This window comes from Pan paniscus, chromosome 3 (assembly GCF_029289425.2).
Source record: "Pan paniscus chromosome 3, NHGRI_mPanPan1-v2.0_pri, whole genome shotgun sequence".
In the NCBI taxonomy this organism is placed as follows: Eukaryota; Metazoa; Chordata; class Mammalia; order Primates; family Hominidae; genus Pan; species Pan paniscus.
This window is the reverse complement of record NC_073252.2, coordinates 153,108,851-153,127,800: the sequence shown is the minus strand read 5'-3', so window position 1 is coordinate 153,127,800 and position 18,950 is coordinate 153,108,851. Positions and strand designations below refer to the sequence as shown.

The following is an 18,950-nucleotide window of genomic DNA, read 5'->3' as shown; positions in this document are numbered from 1 at the left end:
AACCTATGTCTTGAACTAGGGCTTTTGCCGGGTGAAGACAAGAGGATAGTACCTCTATCTAAGGCTCTCACATTTTACTGGACAATGCCTACTCTGATATTAAAATTTTTTTTCTGAAATTCAAATGTGATCATATTGTTTTCCTCAATGTCTCCAGATTGTTTGAAACAATTACGATGTATTTTTTTAATATAAGTTTCATTTTTTCAGTCTGTTAAAGCATTCAGAGCCCAACACCATGGTGGTAGTACCTTTCAAATATGTTCATAATCACAAAAGGCTGCCACTGTTCATTCAGAGCTTCTTTTATGAATTTGTTTTTATGACCCTTTCAATAAATGTGTTTGTAATTAATAGCATCTAACACCATTGGTAGGAAAGTCATATATTTATTCAGCCCACAGATAATGCTTGGCTGGGCCTATGTGCCCCCCAGCTCCTTCCCTCACCGTTCCTCTGTTCTGTTCTGCTCTGTACCACAGGAGGGCTGACTCTCACAGAATACATTTTCAAGCTCCAAGTCCTTGGGATTCTGGCTGGGTTTGGTCGGTGGGAGGCACTGGCAGGCAGCAGGAAGGGAGAAGCCACTATATTCTTCTTCCTCCCTCTCTGCTCTTGGCCGTGCCTCTACAGCAGTTCTGTAGCTCTGGTTTTCATAGGACAGACCTATTGCGATTCTGATTCCAGAGGGGGTCCCTGTTCCGGGGGCCTTGGTCACACTACCTCTTCCTCATGTCCATCCAGCTGGAGGCAGTAATGACTTCCTGCTCTTGGTAATCCCTAGGTAGTCTCAACATCCATTGTTTGGCTTCCATCACTTGTTTAATCAACTATCTGAATTAAATTACTCCTTTTTTACATTCTTGAATAGATTCTGTTTTGCATGATCTGATAATAACATACATATATGCTTTCATTAATTTGCTCTCCCACCAAAGGATCTGCACCCACAGGTTGACAACACTGGCCTATAGAAGAAAATCCCAACTCCTTAGCCTGACATTCGAGGCTTTTCTTGAACTCATCCCTGCATATCCCTCTGGCCTCATCTCTGCTGACAGCCCAATATATACTGTCCACTTCTGTCATACTGCCTTACTTCCAATTCCAGTAACACCTGAGCCTTTTTCATGCATCTCTGCCCTCCCCGTTTTAAACTGGGAAGCCTCTCAGTTACCCCAAGCCCCTGTGCTCACTTCTAATGCCGCATGTACCACATGCCATGTTGTGACTGTTTTCCTTCGTTTACCCACCACAGCAATCTCTTTGAAGACAGAACCTGGACCTTCTTCCTCCATTGTTTAATCCCTAGCACACTATATAGCATATTAAAGGTACTCAGCAATTTGGCAGAACAAATATAAAGCTAAAGGAAAGCACAATTATACTGAATAATCAATGTCAGCCAAATGGAAAGTATAATTTTGATCCTTTCCTTTACTGAAGACAGCTGCCTATGTAGGGTTCTTCCCTATGACATAACATCCGTATGCTTTTTTTCTTATTCTTAATCAGATAACTGCTTATACAAAAAAAAATTGTCCTGAGACCCTGTTAAATTAATTCCTGATTATAACATTTTAAATTGTCAGTATAACCCATAAAGAAAACTTTCTGTTTCAAAGGTTTCTGCTCCCCCAACTCTCTTTCTCCTGCTCCATTTATCTCACTTTTTTTTTTCTTTCCACATCTTTCCCTCACTCTCTGTCTCTCACCACTCACCCTTCCACAGGAGCCTTACTATACAGAGAGACATGAGAGTTTCCATGTACTCAGGTGTTTGCCGTACTGATATATTCCTGCTCCCTCTGCATAAATTTCACATAGAACATTCCAAGGAGCCCCAGCCTCTTTTCACATGTGCCTCCATTCCTTAGTAATTAGAGAAATCTGAAACAAACCATTCATATCTTGGAGTGTATGTTTGATAGGCCATACCATATCCCCTAGACTAAGAAAGAGACTGGTTTTAGAGTACAGTTACTCAATCCTGACAAGCCATTTAGCCATTTACAGAATTAAAGAGACTCCAAGAGGCTGGACTTTGGAGGTTATACCTGACTAAATTGAGAGGAAGCATGAGATTGAAGGATACTAGGAGGAAGAGTATACTTGATTTTTTGATTTGCTTTGCTTTTTCTTCTCAGTCTTGTTTTATAAATTTTGAAGCCCTTTTATTTACAACTTCTCTGTAGGAATGGTTGTTGATCTACAAGCTCTTAGAATATAGACAGTGTTAGCTGTGCTTAAGCAGGTTACTGGCCTTCAGCCAGGTCAAAACATTACCCAGAGCAGAAAATGCATCATTTCATGACAGCACTTCTGGAAAAGTGGGAAAGGAAAATGGTACACAGAGGAAGTTGCCATCAAAAGCACACAAAGGAAACAGCAAGCAGACAAGGGAATAACCTTTCTTTGAAATAAGGCAAAATGAGATATTTACATTACTTTAAGACATTTAAAGAGAACTTTTACTGGTACAATTTTCCTGAATAAGGGAATCCTTAGAAACTTTGTCATAGAAACATTTCTTTGCAGAATAGGAAAAGAGTTTCAGGACTTCCCCCAACAGCCCACCACCCAAGATTCAAATAACCTCAAGTTATTTGAGTCAGAGACCAGTTCATGCTTTGAGGAGAGATGTTTAAATCTGTGGGGGCTTTTTGCAACAATATTGTCACAGGTTGGCCTTAGTAAACCTACACATCTTATCAAGCACAATATCTTCCAGAACATTTTTCCCAGGGAAAAATATCTCAGAAATCAGTCTCAGAAATCAAAAGCCCTGAATTTGCCTACACTAATTAGTTCTAGGAATGGGGGCAGGGGAGGGGGAAGAAGGGAAGTTTCAAGAATGCTACATACAAGACATGATTGTTTGGCTAATCAGTAGAAAGTTGAAAATATTCACCAAAGGGTGTGGGAAGCCTTTCTTTGGAAACAGCATCTCCATTTCATGTCACTGAATTTTAAATGATGTGTACCTATTGCAAAAAGTCTCAAAGCTTTTAATTTTGCCTCTTTCCCTGCCACCAAAAGCTCCTGCCAGTGGGTGAGCCTTTCTGATGGAAAATGAGCAAACGCTTAAATGAATGTGTCTCCTCTTGAACGGCTTTGGAGAATCCAATAGGACCTTCTGCTTTAGACAAGTGTTCGATTTTTAAAGAGGCAGGAACAATAACAACTTACTGTTCTGGAAAGATAATGACCTATCTCAAAGAAGGGTCAAGGAAATAGTAAATAATCTTCAACAGAAAAGGGAAAATCTAGAGAAAGTAGAAAATGGGGATGGTATTACATCCTCCAAACCGCCACCTCCCGCCTAAAGGAGGAGGAAAAAGTCCATACACTCATGAGGACCTCCTCATGTCCCTCTTCATAGGAACCGAGCGCTCCTCTAGGGATTTTCTTGTTCCCAGGAGGTGATCAGAGTTAGGAATTACACTTACTGACCTGGACCTCGCGTTTTTGCGGAGACGCGGAAACAAGATGTGTGCAGTCCGTCTGTCCAATGATTAGCCAGCCGACCTGGAGAGGGCCCTGGAAGGTGCCCAAAGGCAAGTCCGGTTCCGTCCCTCCTAGGGTCCAGGACAGCCCGCGCCGCGCGGGCCGGCAGCCGGAGCAGTCAGAGCGGCTGGGCGGTTGGCGCTGCCGGGTCTGCTGCCGACCTCTCAGGCCAAGCGCGCCTGGGCACCGCACTCACTCGCGGGGTGGGCGGGTGAAGGTGGGAGGATCAGAGATGGGAGCGTGGGGAGGGGGGCAAACCCCACCCTTAAACACAAGAAAACAGGTGCAGAGGCTGCGGGCGATGGTCCTGCAGGGGAGGGGACTGGAGGAGAAGTTTTGGTGGCGAGGGAGCAGGAACAGTGTCCAGGGTCTCTCAGCCGCCTCCCGGGCTTGCAAGCCCGCTCAGCCAGACCTTACCCAGAGGGGCGCCCCCTCGCGGGTCCCCAGCCACCACCTGCAGCTGCTGCTGTCACCTGCTGTGCCACCCCCAAGTTTGATACTCTGGGCGTTTGCGCCACCCCTACCTCCCTTCCCTTCCACGAATCTCTCCCTTTGCTCTCTAACCCCCAGTTCCGCGAGAGATGGCCCGGCGAAGACAGACCTCCTGGACTTGAGGCCGACTTCACCAAATCCGCCCCGGGAAAAGGCGAGGGCAAAGGCGGGGCGGACAGACCCAGCTGCGGCTGAGGGACTGAGGTCCCTAGCAAGGCAGGCGAGCGAAGGAGACCTCAGGCTGGCGGGAGGAGGGCCGGGGCTGGAGAATCCCCGCGCCTCGTAGGGGCTGAGAAAATTCCACAACTTCCAATCGAGAGTTGTTTTCTTTTGTGTGTGTAGGAGCAGAGATGGGGAGCTGGATCCGCGCAGAACCCCGGAAAAGCGCCAGCAGGATTGTACCGAGAACAAATCCTCCGCACCCTCGCCCAGGGCTGGGGCGCAGTGCGCTGGTGCTCCTCTAGCTGGGCGGTCCCTGTGCTCCAAACAAGAAGGTAAAGCGAGTTCAGATCCTGCTGCCCATGATCAGCAATTTCCCTAACAGGTGTCTGCAGACAGTTTATAAGTTGAGTAGTGCAGATTCAGACTCGATAGCCAGGAACCTGTGTAGTGAGCTCTGGCTCAGGTTAAAAGCTAGGATAGGGATAGGATAGGAAAGCTATGGGACACGAATAAAACACAATCTCTCTCTCTCCAGATAGCTGACTTCCGGATCCTTCACTCTTTGATCCTGACCCAAGCCACTCGTGCCACTAGGAGCGCATGCCTATGGAATACTCGCTCCTGTCTCCTTGTGGTGAAGCCTTCCGCTAATGCCCAGAGCCTCCCAGGCTGGATTAGTGGGTAGGAGCAAAACAGGATAGTGGAGACAATCAGCAGAGCAGCAGCGTCTATTTCCTCGGGATTCCTCCCAGGAACCCTATTCGAAGCCATTCCTTCTAAAAGTTTGCAGCCAGTCTCTCTTTCCTTTGTTGGTTTTAAGAGGAGGCAGTAGAGCTACCTACATACAAAAACGAAAGCCTGATACTGGTAACCTAAGTCTTTACTTAACCATCCTCTTCGGAGGCTTTGCACACATTACTTTTCCTCTATGCATTGTCATTTCTGAAATAAGGATGGTCATACTGGTGTGCTTGGAATTTCTCTGAAATATACTCCTAAAAGATTAGATTAAGATTAGATTCCGCTACTCTAAAATGAAAAAAATATATTTATCTGTTTAAAAAGGTAATACATATTCTCCAAGATGTTAATTAAAGGCTTCCCTCAAATGGATTGGATTTTCAGTTCCTTCAGGGTTTTCCACACCCTAATAGTATTGCATTTGTAAGGCATTTTTACAGTGTAACCTGAAATTAATCTTCAGTTAATATAGAATTATGCCCACAGGAGTATTGGAATTCTTTATAAAACAAAGCAGCCTGGGCTTTTCAAATACCTAGAAACAAAGGTAAACAGAAATGGAAATGTTTAACATGTTCTACACAGTTCCACTTAAAGTCTTTTAGTAGTTGTTTTTGTTTTGTTTTGTTTTGTTTGTTTTTTCCTTAAGAAAGTACTCTTTGCCCAAATATGTGTTATGTGTGACAGGTTCCATTCTTCTCAATATATCTGCATTGGTGAAGAATGAACCATATACCAATAAGTTATAACTTTAAAAGAGTAGAAATGGATTTAAACAATGACCACAAAAACAAATCAAATATCCAGCAAAACAGATGAGTGTTGTCTTTTAGGGCAATTGCTTTGGAAAATTCAACTGATTTCACTGACATTGATTGCACAAAACACATTTTATCTCCTTTGAAATTGCCTTTCAGAAGCGTATTAGCAGCCATAACCAACTATTTGCCTCACTCTCTTATAGACGTGTGTTTGTCTTAGTAGATTCATATAGTTCCACAGACATCTAGTCAGCAACCTCAAAAGAGTAAATGGTCTCTATGATTAATGTCCTTTAATAAAGTTCAGAATTGGATGAGAAACTGATAAACTGAAATGAAAGTCACTTCATAGTGTATCATATTATCAAGGAGAGCTGTGGGAATTAGCTTATGACACTTTTGTGCATCACAGTCTAATTCATATCCTTAAATGTGCATACATATCCTGTGTATTGTAGTAACAACGAACCACTCTGATGAATGTCCATAAACCCAGTTGTGACACTGACAGGAGTTTGGGAGTTTGTGGAAGTGGTGGTGAAATATCGATTAATCCAAATTGAAATAGGACAAGATTATTGATGCTTGATTTCTTTTGTATCAAATCATTTAGTTGCTCAGGAAATTCTAACCAGAATATGTGCTGTGACTGCTCTTCAAATAGACAACAGACTCAAACTCAGATGCCTGCGTGGTTAGGGCCAATGACATAAATGGACCAGCATGCTAGGTTGTAGGAGAGAGTGGAAAATGTTGATTGCCATAACACCTTGAAGAGCACAAAAGCACATGCTATAGCTAAATGGGGAGATTGCTTCTCAGATTACACTCAGCTGGCCTGCAAAAATCTTGATTCAGTATTCTCAGATACGATTTTTAAGAGAAGCAAAATCCATATTGTTAAAAATCTTCTGAATTTTAAATAAACCAAATTAATTTTTAAAAATCCAAAACTCCTAGTGGACAGGCCAAAATAAATAAGAAATCATAGATAGATAGATAGATAGATAGATAGATAGATAGATAGATAGATGATAGATAGATAGATAGATAGATAGATAGATAGATAGATAGATAGCAGCCTGACTCATCATGGGCCTCCAATATTGTAACCTGTTACATTAATATTTGATGTCTGACAAATCTCCTTAAATATTTAAAACATAGTTCTACTACCATTTCCCCTACCCCATAGACCATTTCTCAATGCACAGAAATACAAAAGGAATACAGCCAAAGATTAGTTGCCAAATAAGTAATTTTCTTTTCCATTTCTGGTTGAATAGATATTCCCAAGGAGACTCTGAAGTAAGAGATTTGTTGAATAACTGAACAATCCAAATATTTTAGATAGCTAGATGAAATTTCAGAAAAGCTCTCCATTAAAAAAGTTCAATAATATCAGTATTGAGGACCACTTGTGATACATACTTATTAGATAAAGAAAATCATGATACAGATTTCCATCATTGTAATTTCATTTTAACAGCAAAGATGCTTCCCCCATGGTATAAATAATTTCATTGTTATTTTGATTATAAAAATTATAATCATTGTAAAAGTTAGAATAAACAAAAACATCATAGAAGAAATAGGCATTATCTAAAACAATGCAGTCCCACAGAACTTTCTGCAATAATGGAAATGTTTTGTATCTGGGCTGTGCAGTACAGTAGCCACTAGACATATGTGGTTATTGAGCACTTGACGTGTGGCTAGTGCAACTGAAGAACTGAAATTTTAAATTTTATTGAATTGTAGTTAATTTGAATGTAAAACTAAATATAGTTGACCCTTGAACAGCACAGTTTGAACTGCACAGGTCCACTTAAACTCAGATCTTTTTCACCCAAACACAAATGGAAAATACAGTGTTTGCGGATGTGAAATGGCCTTTACAGAAGGTCCATTTTTCATATATGTGGTTCTGCAGGGCTGACTGCCAGACATGAATATGCAAGGATTTTGGCATATGCAGGGGTCCTGAAACCAATCGCTGCTCTCCCCGCCCCCCGCCCCAGTATACAGAATGACAACTGTAGCCACATAGGGAGCGTAAGTGGTGGACTGTATAAAGTCTAAAATTTCATCATCCAGCATGACCATCATCAGCATATTGGTGTAAAATCTCTACTTTTAATGAACTTGTAGCCTGCCTTCTCAACTTTTAAGCTTAAAAATATGTCAAAAACATATTTCCATTTCCTTAATATAAATATACATCCTTCCTTTAATGGTTGCCTAGTCATAAACTGTATGATTATATTCTCATGAGTTATTGTTGTTATGGACAAAACTGTGAGAAATGATCTTGGATATATTTGCAGTACCTTTGTCCAGTTATTTCTTTCACATAAATCCAGCAGGGAGTAAGAGCGAGGTATTTTAAAATTTTTTCCTGAAGCCAAGTTCACACTACATAAACCTTAACCACAAAGGTTAAATTGAATGATGGGAAAACCAAGAAACTTCTTCCATGAAAAGGCAAATACTTCAGGTAACATGGAGTCCACGTAAAATGTTCAGTATAAAATTTCAGTGGCCCCAGGTGGGGAAGATTGAAGTGGGGAAACTAAATCAGGAGGGAAAAAAAGCACAAGAGAATAAGTTTCTTTGGATTCCAGGGTTTCCTGTTTTCACTCTGCCAGAAAGCTAGTTTTTTCGTTTTTTTTTTTTTCCCCTCACCTTAATATCAGGGTTCCCTGAGAGATTATTGAATAACTTGTAAGCCATATCAACCTGACTTAAGCCACAGACAGAACAAAGTGGTGCAGTTCGGCTGGAATGTGGAAGCTGATTCCCAAAGAAAAGAAGTAAACCCACAAATCAGGCCACTGGCCAAAAGGAAGAAATTTGAGGAAGGGAGGAAGAGCACAGGACCAAAGAGTGAGCACAGCCAGCTGAAGTGGAAGAATTATCTTAACTCCAGTAATGTAAGAAAAGCTCAGAGAAGCTAATAAAGTCATGTACTTAACTTCTTAGGTTAAACAAACAAAGCCTAATAAGTTCCTAGTTAGGAAATATTAATAATCAAACTAGCTGAACATGTAGTTATGATGTTTAGTATATTGAAAACTGATTGTCTTGCTTTATTTAAATGCTTGATACATTTAGTGAATATTTTTAAGCTTATTAAGTCCCTCTTGTAGAACTAGTATTTAAAGTTTCAATAATTGCCTTGTAGCAAAAATTATGGAACCTAGATATCCTAATGGCCATTTGGTTATAATATAGATTCTCAATAGGTCATATGGATATTTCTGTTTGGATCTATGCCTGCTTTTCCTTTCATGGAGGAGAAGGAGCAGAAGGAGTTAATACCTGAACAGATATAATTGGGGCTGCATCAAATACACATATAAAAAAGTCTATATAAATGTACTACTTTAAAATAGTCTTTTTAAAAAAAACTTCATTTTTTGAAAAACTAGTCAATCTAATCAAGTTTGTTCTGATGAAAAATTGACTTCCTTCTCTGACCTTCATTTGTAGCGAGTAGTCCAGTAAAGTTTGAATGGGCAAGAAATGGTCTTCAAATCGTGAACTTCACAAATCTCATAGGCTAAATTTCTTAAAATATTTGTATGCAATATGAATAAGGCAGGTGTCTTATTCAAGAAAAGCAAGTAGTCATTCAAAGTAAAACGTATGCTACTTCCTAAACTGGGCATATCATTTGCTATGATTTTTATTTCTGTGGATTTGGCTTTTTATTTTTGTTTTGAGTTTTTAATTGCAAATTCAAAGCAATTAAGCAGGATTATAAGCAACATATGCAGCATGTTGCTGAGATTTTTACTTTTTAGCAATCATCCAAATGGATATTGATACTGGTAAGGAACCAAATCTAAAAGGGTATTTAAATGCAAATGATTCACAGTTTGAATTTTAACTAAGAACAAAGGAAGGGACATTTTTAAGTGGAATTCAGAATTTAATCAATGCAAATTTTCATTTGATTATCTGAAACATGCACAGAAGACCCATGGCTAAAGAGGAAACATGCACCATTTTAGAAATTTCAATTTTATTTAATAAGTGTTTATCCTTGTAGCATATAGAGACATAATTTGATATATATTTTTGAATCATACACTGAAAACAAATTTAAGTTTTAATTTTTTTAAAAAGAGTACAAGTAAAATCAAAGCTCTTTCTCATGCTAAATTACTATTGATATCTCCTGAGAAAGGGGAAGTGAAAGATTTATATACAGTTTTCACATAGCATTTTGGAGATGGTGAAATGTTTTATTCAAAATAAAAATTTCAGAACATGAAATGAATAATGCAAGTAGCATTTAATTCATGACTCATTACTCTTTTATTATACAAAAGAATTATATAAAATCCATATACGATTTTATTACGCACCACTCCTACAAAGAAATCTTTATTGAGACTGTATGCTAGACACTGTCCGTGTAAAGATGAATTGCACACAGACTTGCTATTGATTGTCTCTAGTCTGTTAAGGGTACACAGGCTTTTAAATAAAGAAATACATTAAACAGATTGAGATTTCTGAGTGGACTCTGACAGCAGCTTTGAGACCCCAAGGAGGAATGGTCATTTGTTTTTGTTTTTGTTTTTGTTTTAAATGAATCTTATGTATGGGAAGAATTAGAGAAATGCTTTATGGCGGAGGTACCCCAACCCTTTGTAAACCTAGATAGAAATACTTCTTGGCTTTAGCCAGCATTGGGATACCATCTTCTTTATGAAATATATTTCTCCATTGCATTTAACTGGGATATGTGATACTGAGTCAATGTAGAACCCAGTGGTGAAGAACAATCTTTTACATATGTCAAAGTATAATTTCCAAAGTTAAAGACATTATTCTCAAACAAAATATATAGTGAGTATATGTCAAAGATCTATTTAATTGATAAATTAAAGGGAACCGGCACAACAACAAAGCTGGTTCAAAGTAGGATCCCAAATGTGAATGCATATATAGTCAGTGAAAGGAAGAATCCTGGATAAGACTGATGCATTAATGCAAAAGTGGTAGATATCCTGCTGTGCTATAAAGCCATAACTTTTGGACTTATATTTCTCACCAGGCAGAAATTATTTGCATCTCTGCTGGGAAAAATAAAATTTCACAATTTTCTATAAGTTTGCATCAAACTTTATGGGGCTGGACTGTAATCTAGGGCACACAATAAGTTAAACTAAATAAGTCACTTTAACCTGGCAAGTCAACTGACCTTTAGGGTCTTAAGATGATGCTCCAACGTGACATTAAAAGGGCATGTGATCATCCTGCTTTCTTATTGCAACCTAACAAACTACCCCAAAACTCAGTGGCTTAAAACAGTTATTTTATGTTGCTCTTTGTGGGTCAGAAGTTCAGGAAAGGCCCAGTTAGGCGGTTCATCTCTGATCCATGTGGCATCAACTGAAGAATGATGGTAACTTGACTCACATGTCCTGGCTCCTGGGCTGAGTTGGTGATAGTACTTGGAGGCTCATGCTTCCCCCTGTTTACACATGACAGTCTCAGAGTATTTAGACTTATAACATGGATTTTAGCTTTACAAAGAGAAAAGCTTCTAAAAGAGAGTGTTCTATGTGACCCAGGCAGAAACTATAAGGCTTCTTATGACCTCTCAAGGCCCAGAACATCTCTTCTGCTGATCCTTTGGGGGAAACAAGTCTCTAAGATCACACTATATACAAAGGGAGAAGAGGAATATACTCTACCTGTGAATGAGAAAATGGCACGTATATACAATGGAGGGAAGGAATTGATGATAGTCTAAGAGAAATATCATTACCCATCCCTTTGCCTTGCAGTATATATATTGTTTGCATTTGTAGTTTTATATTTTATTTTATTTTATTTTACTTTAAGTTCCAGGATACAAGTGCAGAGCGTGTAGGTTTGTTACGTAGGTACACTTGTGCCATGGTGATTTGCTGCACCTATCAACCTGTCATCTAGGTTTTAAGCCCCACGTGCATTAGCAGTTTGTCTTAATGCTCTCCCTCCCCTCACCCCCAAACCACCAACTGGTCCTAGTGTGTGTTGTTCCCCTCCCTGTGTCCATGTGTTCTCATTGTTCAACTCCCACTTATGGGTGAGAACATGCAGTGTTTGATTTTCTGTTCCTGCATTAGTTTGCTGAGGATGATGGCTCCCAGCTTCATCCATGTCCCTGCAAAGGACATGATTTCATTCCTTTTTATGGCTGCATAGTATTCCATGATGTATATGTACCACATTTTCTTTATCTAGTCTATCATTCATGGGCATTTGGGTTGGTTCCATGTCTTTACTATTGTAAATAGTGCTGCAGTAAACATACATGTACGTGTGTCTTTAAAGTAGAATGATCTATATTCCTTTGAGTATATACCCAGTAATGGGATCACTGGGTCAATTGGCATTTCTGGTTCTAGATCCTTGAGGAATCGTCACACTGTCTTCCACAATGTTTGAACTAATTTACAATCCCACACAGTGTTAAAGTGTTCCTACGTTTCCACAGCTTCTTCAGCATCTATTGTTTCTTAACTTTTTAATAATCACCATTCTGACTGACATGAGATGGCATCTCACTGTGGTTTTGATTTGCATTTCTCTCTCTAATGATCAGTGATGTTGAGCTTTTTTTCCCCATATGTTTGTTGACCACGTAATGTCTTCTTTTGAGAAGTGTCTGTTCCGATCCTTTGCCCACTTCTTTATGGGGTTGTTTGTTTTTTCTTATAAATTTGGTTAAGTTCTTCGTAGATTTTTGATATTAGACCTTTGTCAAATGGGTATATTGCAAACTTGTCTCACATTGTATAAGGTTGTCTGTTCATTCCAACGATAGTTTACTTTGCTGTGCAGAAGCTCTTTAGTTTAATGGTCAATTTTGGCTTTTGTTGCAGTTGCTTTTGCTGTTGTCATCAGGAAGTCTTTGCCCATGCCTATGTCGTTAACGGTATTGCCTAGATTTTCTCTAGGATTTTTATGGTTTGGGGTTTGGTTTTACGTTTAAGTCTTTAATCCATCTTAAGTTAATTTTTGTATAAGGTGTAAGGAAGCGGTCCAGTTTCAGTTTTCTGCATATGGCTAGCCAGTTTTCCTGGCACCATTTATTAAATAAGGAAACCTTTCCCCATAGCTTGTTTTTGTCCAGTTTGTCAAAGATCAGATGGTTGCAGATTTGTGGTGTTAATTCTGAGGTCTCTGTTCTGTTCCATTGGTCTATATTTCTGTTTTGGTACAAGTACCATGCTATTTTGGTTGCTGTAGACTTGTATATAGTTTGAAGTCAGGTAGTATGATGCCTCCAGTTTTGTTCTTTTTGCTTAGGATTGTCTTGGCTATATGGGCTCTTTTTTGGTTCCATATAAATTTTAAAGTAGTTTTTTTCTAATTCTGTGAAGAATGGCAATAGTAGTTTGATGGGAATAGCATCGAATCTATAAATTACTTTGGGCAGTATGGCCATTTTAACAATATTGATTCTTTCTATCTGTGAGGATGAAATGTCTTTCCATTTGTTTGTGTCTTCTCATTTCCTTGAGCAGTAGTTTGTATTTCTCCTTGCAGAGGTCTTTCATGTCCCTTGTTAGCTGTATTCCTAGGGCCTTATACTCTATTTTAGATGTTGTTTGTTTGTTCAATACACACATTAAAGAGCAATTTTCCAGTAAAGGCAGAGCCAGAGACTGCAAAATCTAAAAATTTCTCTGCCAGTAGAAGCCCAATAGGTAAGAATACACAATGAAAATAGAAGGGGTATTTACAATGTGTGCACTTAGATGAACATGGTGTTCAGTACACATAAACAATTTGTAAAAAGGAAAAATTACACTAGGAGGCAATTTCTACTTCCAGACTGTAGGTTTTAAGTAGATTTACTCTTGTATTGGTTTACTTAAACTGAATGGTATTTAAGCTTGTTAAAACCCTAGGCAAGACCACAATGCAAGGTTTCCTAGTAACCAATTTCAATATTTAACTGCCACATTCTCAACACTACTTTCATTGGGTAGTATAGCCCAGGAGGAAGGAAGTGTGGAGAGCTACCTGTACTCTACACATGGCCTTATTGTTGAGTAATGCATAGAAGTTGGTCTTAGAAGATCTGAGCAATGTCTTGAACACGTGGTTCACTTGCTATGTGATTTGAAAATGTCATTTAATCTATCTGAACTTCAGATTTCTCCACTGTAAAATAAGAGGCATATATTAAATTTGACAAGGGCATCTGACACTGAAAGTCAGTGAAATCACTTAGCTTTCCCCAACAGAAAAAAAAATATATCAAATATATATATTATATATAATATATATATCAAATATATTATATATTTATATTTATATAAGATATTTGATATATATTTATAAAATATATTTGATATATAAAAATATGTAGTACTTTATATCATAGGCATATTACTTAATTTTAAATGTTTTATATATAACTTTTAAAGATATATATTTTTTATATACATATATTTATATATAATTAATTGTGAAATTTACTAATTTGGTATTTGGTTTGACTCCACTGAAAAAGGGTTATTTATTCATATTCATGCTATTGAATGCTTTCATCAGGCATATAACTATGAAACATGTAGAACAAATTAAAATTTTCAGATGATGCTAAGTGCATGGTTCCCAATTTTGCACTGATGTAACCCAGATAACCACAGCAAATTCACATGAGTGCTCATGGGGTATTTGACATTTTAGAGGAAAGCCCAGACATGCTCAATACCTGTTAGATACCAAGATTTAATATCTATTAGGCACTGCACAAAGTACAGCTTGAGCTATTTCACAGGGTCAGTATGAAATTGTGCCACATACCTTTTGATGACATATTTTTATGAAGCTTGGTTTAAGAAATAGTTGCTGTGATACAAAGAAATTATCATGTGGAAAGTCAGAGAGGAACAGGAAATGAGAGTAGAAGTGGCGTGAGAAGTTGTGCAGAGCCCGCCAGGCACACATATATCTCATTAGTATGTAGTTGTGTTTATTAAGAATAAAATAATACAATTTTTTCAATTTATATGTGTGTTTTTCAAATGGACCTATCTACTTGATAAGATGTAGTCTTAGGTGCTTCTTTTGGCCTGGGGGGCACCATGAAGTTTTTGCTCTCAGACCATGTCTATACATATTATATTTTGCTCACTTATGGAGAAACCATTTAATTTAGCTATTCATGTTAGTTCCTTAACATATGATTACCCCAGAATGTTTTTCAGTGAAAGTTACTATTAGGAATCTATTTTTTTTCACTTATAGAGAGGGTTTAATAAAAGCTTGTATATATGTGCAGGCATGCATACGTCAGTATTTTATGGAGTTCTTTGAATTGTTCTGCTTCATCCCACTCTAGCAAGGATGACAGAGAGCTCCTCCTAGTCAGGAAAGAAGGGAAGAAAGTAAGAAGGAAGGAAAGCAGGCAGGAAAGAAGGAAGGAAGGAAGAAGTGGGAGAGGGGACATACAGGCACATAAGGAAAAGTAGAGAAGTCACACAATAGCATAAATTATAAGTAGGTTTACACTCCCATTTGTGACCTTAGGTTTATTCAGAAATATGATACCTACAAATAATTTAATAGTCATTCATATATGACACCACTACTAAATTCATTACTGAAAACCTATATAAAATGAAACATATTTACCACAAAAAAAGTATTTATTTTAAGTGCAAGATATGAAGTCGGATGTAAATTATAATCACATATTTTTAAACATGACAATGAAAAAAACTCAGAGTAAATATATACAAAAGTTAACTATATTTATGGCATGAGTACTATATTAATTCTTTCTTCATCTTTCTTTTTGAATTTTCCCAAATGAACCTTAGTATTTTGAGCAATGAAAATAATATATATTATGTAAAATTTCTTTTAACAAAGATAGTTCTGGAAAAGTGAAGTGTGGAACTCAACCTATTAGCTATTTAATTCATGACATCTCTTAAAATAAATAGGAATTTTACTGTCCCATCCACACAATTCTTTCCCTCAAACTCTATAGCCTAGATGAGCTCCTTTGAACTGAAGGCCCACATTAGAATCACCGGAGGTGCTTTATAAGTATACAGATGATGAGATCCCCCCTCTGGCCCCAGAGAGTCCTCTTTGGTACATCTGGAAGGCACTCACAGGGCCACATGTGATTCTGTTACTTCAGCCTCACCACTCTTGACTATGACTCTCTCCTTCAGGCACCTGCACACCTTCCCTATTCCCTTATTAAAAGGCTCTTTAGCTACCTTTTTCTCTTCCCTAATTCAAACTACTACTCAAAACAATTCCAGACATAATTCAAATCCTATCCACAAAAAGACATGGACCATCTTTCTGAGCCCTAGTTACTTTCAGTCACTCCTGCCATTCCATACTGCCTTGACTTCAATCTGTAATCTCAATTTCAGTCCCGTTGAGCCCATGATTATATCATTTATGTTCAAGATAATTATATTAGCATTTGGCCATTCTCTTCAGCATCTTTCTTGCCATCATTGATGACTCCTTCAAAGTTTAAAAGGTAAACTATGTGAATTTTCTTTTCGGTGCTTTATCCTCTCCTTCCCTCCATGATAACCTACTCTCAGGAAAGCCTCTAAGGTAATTCATGCTGAGGTGTCAGTAACCCATATTGGGGAAAAAAAGAAGAAGCAGAAAAAGTGAAGCTGTCAGAAGAATGCTCAAACTATAAAATGTTAGACACCGACCAGGATGTAAAAGGAGTGTAATTTTGGTTTAGTTCCATTTTTGGATTTTAGCAGCAAGATCTCCTAAGCTTCTGAAGACCATATTATCATGCATGGGCAATGCATTTATGATTTTTTTTCATTTTAGAAATAATTACTAAGACCTTCAATTTAATCCTTTAACATGTAGATGACACTTGAATAAAACTTTCGTTTTCTGGAATCCATTCTACACTTTCCTTATCATCACTGAGTTATTTTCTTAACACTAATAACTAAGAGCAAATGTTACACAATCTTATAATCTTCTAACAGCTCTGTCCTCTGGCATCTTTTTGTGATTTCTTGTATTTCATGGCAGTTTTAAAAATAGCTGTAGTAAAGCTTCTGACTGGTTCATTCATCTTGCTCTTGGTCTGCTAGCACATCTAAATTTGATAAAGAAATCGTTTTGTTTGGAGATTCCAATTACCTAATTGAGTTTACCTGAAACAGGGAATGCATACAGAAAATGTAAATATAGCCTTCTGTTAAGTGGATTGTACATTATATTATATGCCACTAAGATGGTAATATTAATAGATGGAATAAAATATAGGTTATATTATAATACTAAGATTATATTTAAATAAGCATAGTGGATAAAATACAAATATGGAATAGATTATTAAAAAACTAGGGCTATATTTCTCAACTGTGGTGCTAGGATTTGGTTCCCTTCATCAAAATTGTCTGGTGTTCCTGTCAATAATGCAGATTCCCAGACTCTGCCCCGGACACTAAGGTCAAAGAATCTCTTGGCATGAGAGACGCAATCTGCAATTATCAAACTCTCCAAAATATTTTTTCATTTATACCTAATTTTAAGAAGCACTTAATGGGTGAATATCTTGCGAATATGCCAATAAATAAAGGGATAAATACATATGAAGGAGAGAGAGAGACAGAGAGAGAGAGAATGTCATCTGAATTATTCAGGTTGACATGTTATGTTCTTCAGAAGCTGCTGCAGAGTTCTTTATTTCCTGTTGCTCATACAGATTTAATGTTAAAATACATTTAGTTTCCACTGATAAAATTATTTGTAGATATAAGTTATCCATTGTAAATTCTTGGGGATACATCTCTTTGCTTAATTAACTTTGTAGTTAGAAGACATACACATGACCAAAAAGCATGTGAAAAAAATGCCCAAAATGCCTGATCATTAGAGAAATACAAACCAAAACCACAATGAGATACCATCTCACACCAGTCAGAATGGCTATTATGAAAAAGTCAGAAAATAGCAGGTGCTGGAGAGGTTGCAGAGCAAAGGGAATGCTTATATACTGTTGGTGGAAATGTAAATTGATTCAACCACTGTGGAAAGCAGTATGGAGATTTCTCAAAGAACTCAGAACTGCCATTCACCCAGCAATCTCATTACCAGGTATACACTCAAAGGAATATAAATTGTCTACCAAAAAGACACATGCATTTATGCGTTTATTGTAGCACTACTCACAATAGCAAAGATATGGAATCAACCAAGATGCCCATCAGTGGTGGATAAAGAAAATGTGGTACATATGCACCATGGAATACTACACAGCCATAAAAAGGAATGAAATCATGTCCTTTGTAGCAGTGAATGTAGCTAGAGTCCATTATCCTAAGTAAATTAATGCAGATATAGAAAGTCAAATATTGCATGTTCTCACTTATAAGTGGGAGCTAAGCATTGAGTACACATGGACACAAAGTAGGGGACAAAAAACACTGGGGCCTACTTGAGGATGGAGGGTGAGAGGAGAGTGAGAGTCAACAAACTACCTGTCGGGGACTATGCTCACTGCCTGGGTGACGAAATCATTGGTACACCAAACCCCAGCAACATGAAATTTACCCATGAAACAAATCTGCACATGTATGTCCTGAACCTAAAATAAAACTTAAAAAAGAAAAAAATATATAAAACAATTATTATTTCCTATAAAGACTATGCTGTACAGTAGATCTCTAGGAATTATTCATCTTGCACAAACGAAAATGTGTGCCATCTGCTTCCATTTTTCTAGCTTTGTCGAGATACAGTCGACAAACAAACACTGCATGTATATTTTTTAAAAAGTCAGAGACTCACTTCCCTAGAGAAACAGTCCATTAACATGCTAAGCAGGTTAAATTTCCTTATCAGAGAGCTCTTAGTCTTGTGTGTCTCTCTTTGACACTTGTAGCACTTTCAATTTCACATTTTAATGTGATTATTTTACACTTTGATGAATACCTATTTCCCAGCTAGACCGTGAGAACACGAGACAGGTTCTGTGTTTGTTTCATCTGTGTTGGTTTCCATGTTTGTTTCATCCACCACTGTATCATCAGCATCTAGCACAGTGCCTCTTACACACAGATGTCAATAAATGTTTCTCATACATTTGTATGTACTAGAGAGGAAGGAAAAGATAGTGAGTGTTCCAAATATTCCTCCTATTAACAGGTAAAACTATGGATGCACGAACTATTCATCCCTCTTAATGTCCTATTCTCTGTTCCTTCAGTGCCATGCCTAGGTGGACCTCACATCTCTTAGAGAGAATACTGAACAAGT

The 18,950-nt window shown here is 37.9% G+C and overlaps 2 protein-coding genes across 4 annotated transcripts in view; one reads left to right on the top strand and one right to left on the bottom strand.

The window, feature by feature from the left end:
• NPY2R (neuropeptide Y receptor Y2) overlaps positions 1 to 18,950 on the bottom strand; it is a 45,276-nt gene that overhangs the window by 4,647 nt on the left and 21,679 nt on the right. The window contains exon 1 of one of the 3 annotated variants that reach the window (XM_003822575.5): positions 3,454 to 3,583. The exons of 1 other annotated variant lie outside the window; for it this stretch is intronic. The gene's annotated coding sequence lies outside the window, so the exon portion shown is untranslated. Of the gene's footprint in view, positions 1 to 3,449; positions 3,584 to 18,950 lie in introns of those variants that run through there. One more of the 3 variants, XM_008976159.5, reaches the window with a different exon arrangement.
• On the top strand, positions 3,512 to 6,526 carry LOC134730325 (uncharacterized). Its single transcript, XM_063604068.1, has 3 exons — positions 3,512 to 4,219; positions 4,342 to 4,493; positions 4,697 to 6,526. Exons 1-3 carry the CDS (start codon positions 3,512 to 3,514, stop codon positions 4,698 to 4,700), a joined length of 864 nt encoding a protein of 287 aa, XP_063460138.1. The 3' UTR covers positions 4,701 to 6,526.

What these genes read in the sequence shown, in the direction of transcription:
- LOC134730325 (XM_063604068.1), top strand. Translation starts at nt 3,512, where the DNA reads ATGATTAGCCAGCCGACCTGGAGAGGGCCCTGGAAGGTGCCCAAAGGC. An exon ending in TGAGGTCCCTAGCAAGGCAG is followed by an intron (nt 4,220 to 4,341) that starts GCGAGCGAAGGA and finishes TTGTGTGTGTAG; the next exon opens with GAGCAGAGATGGGGAGCTGG.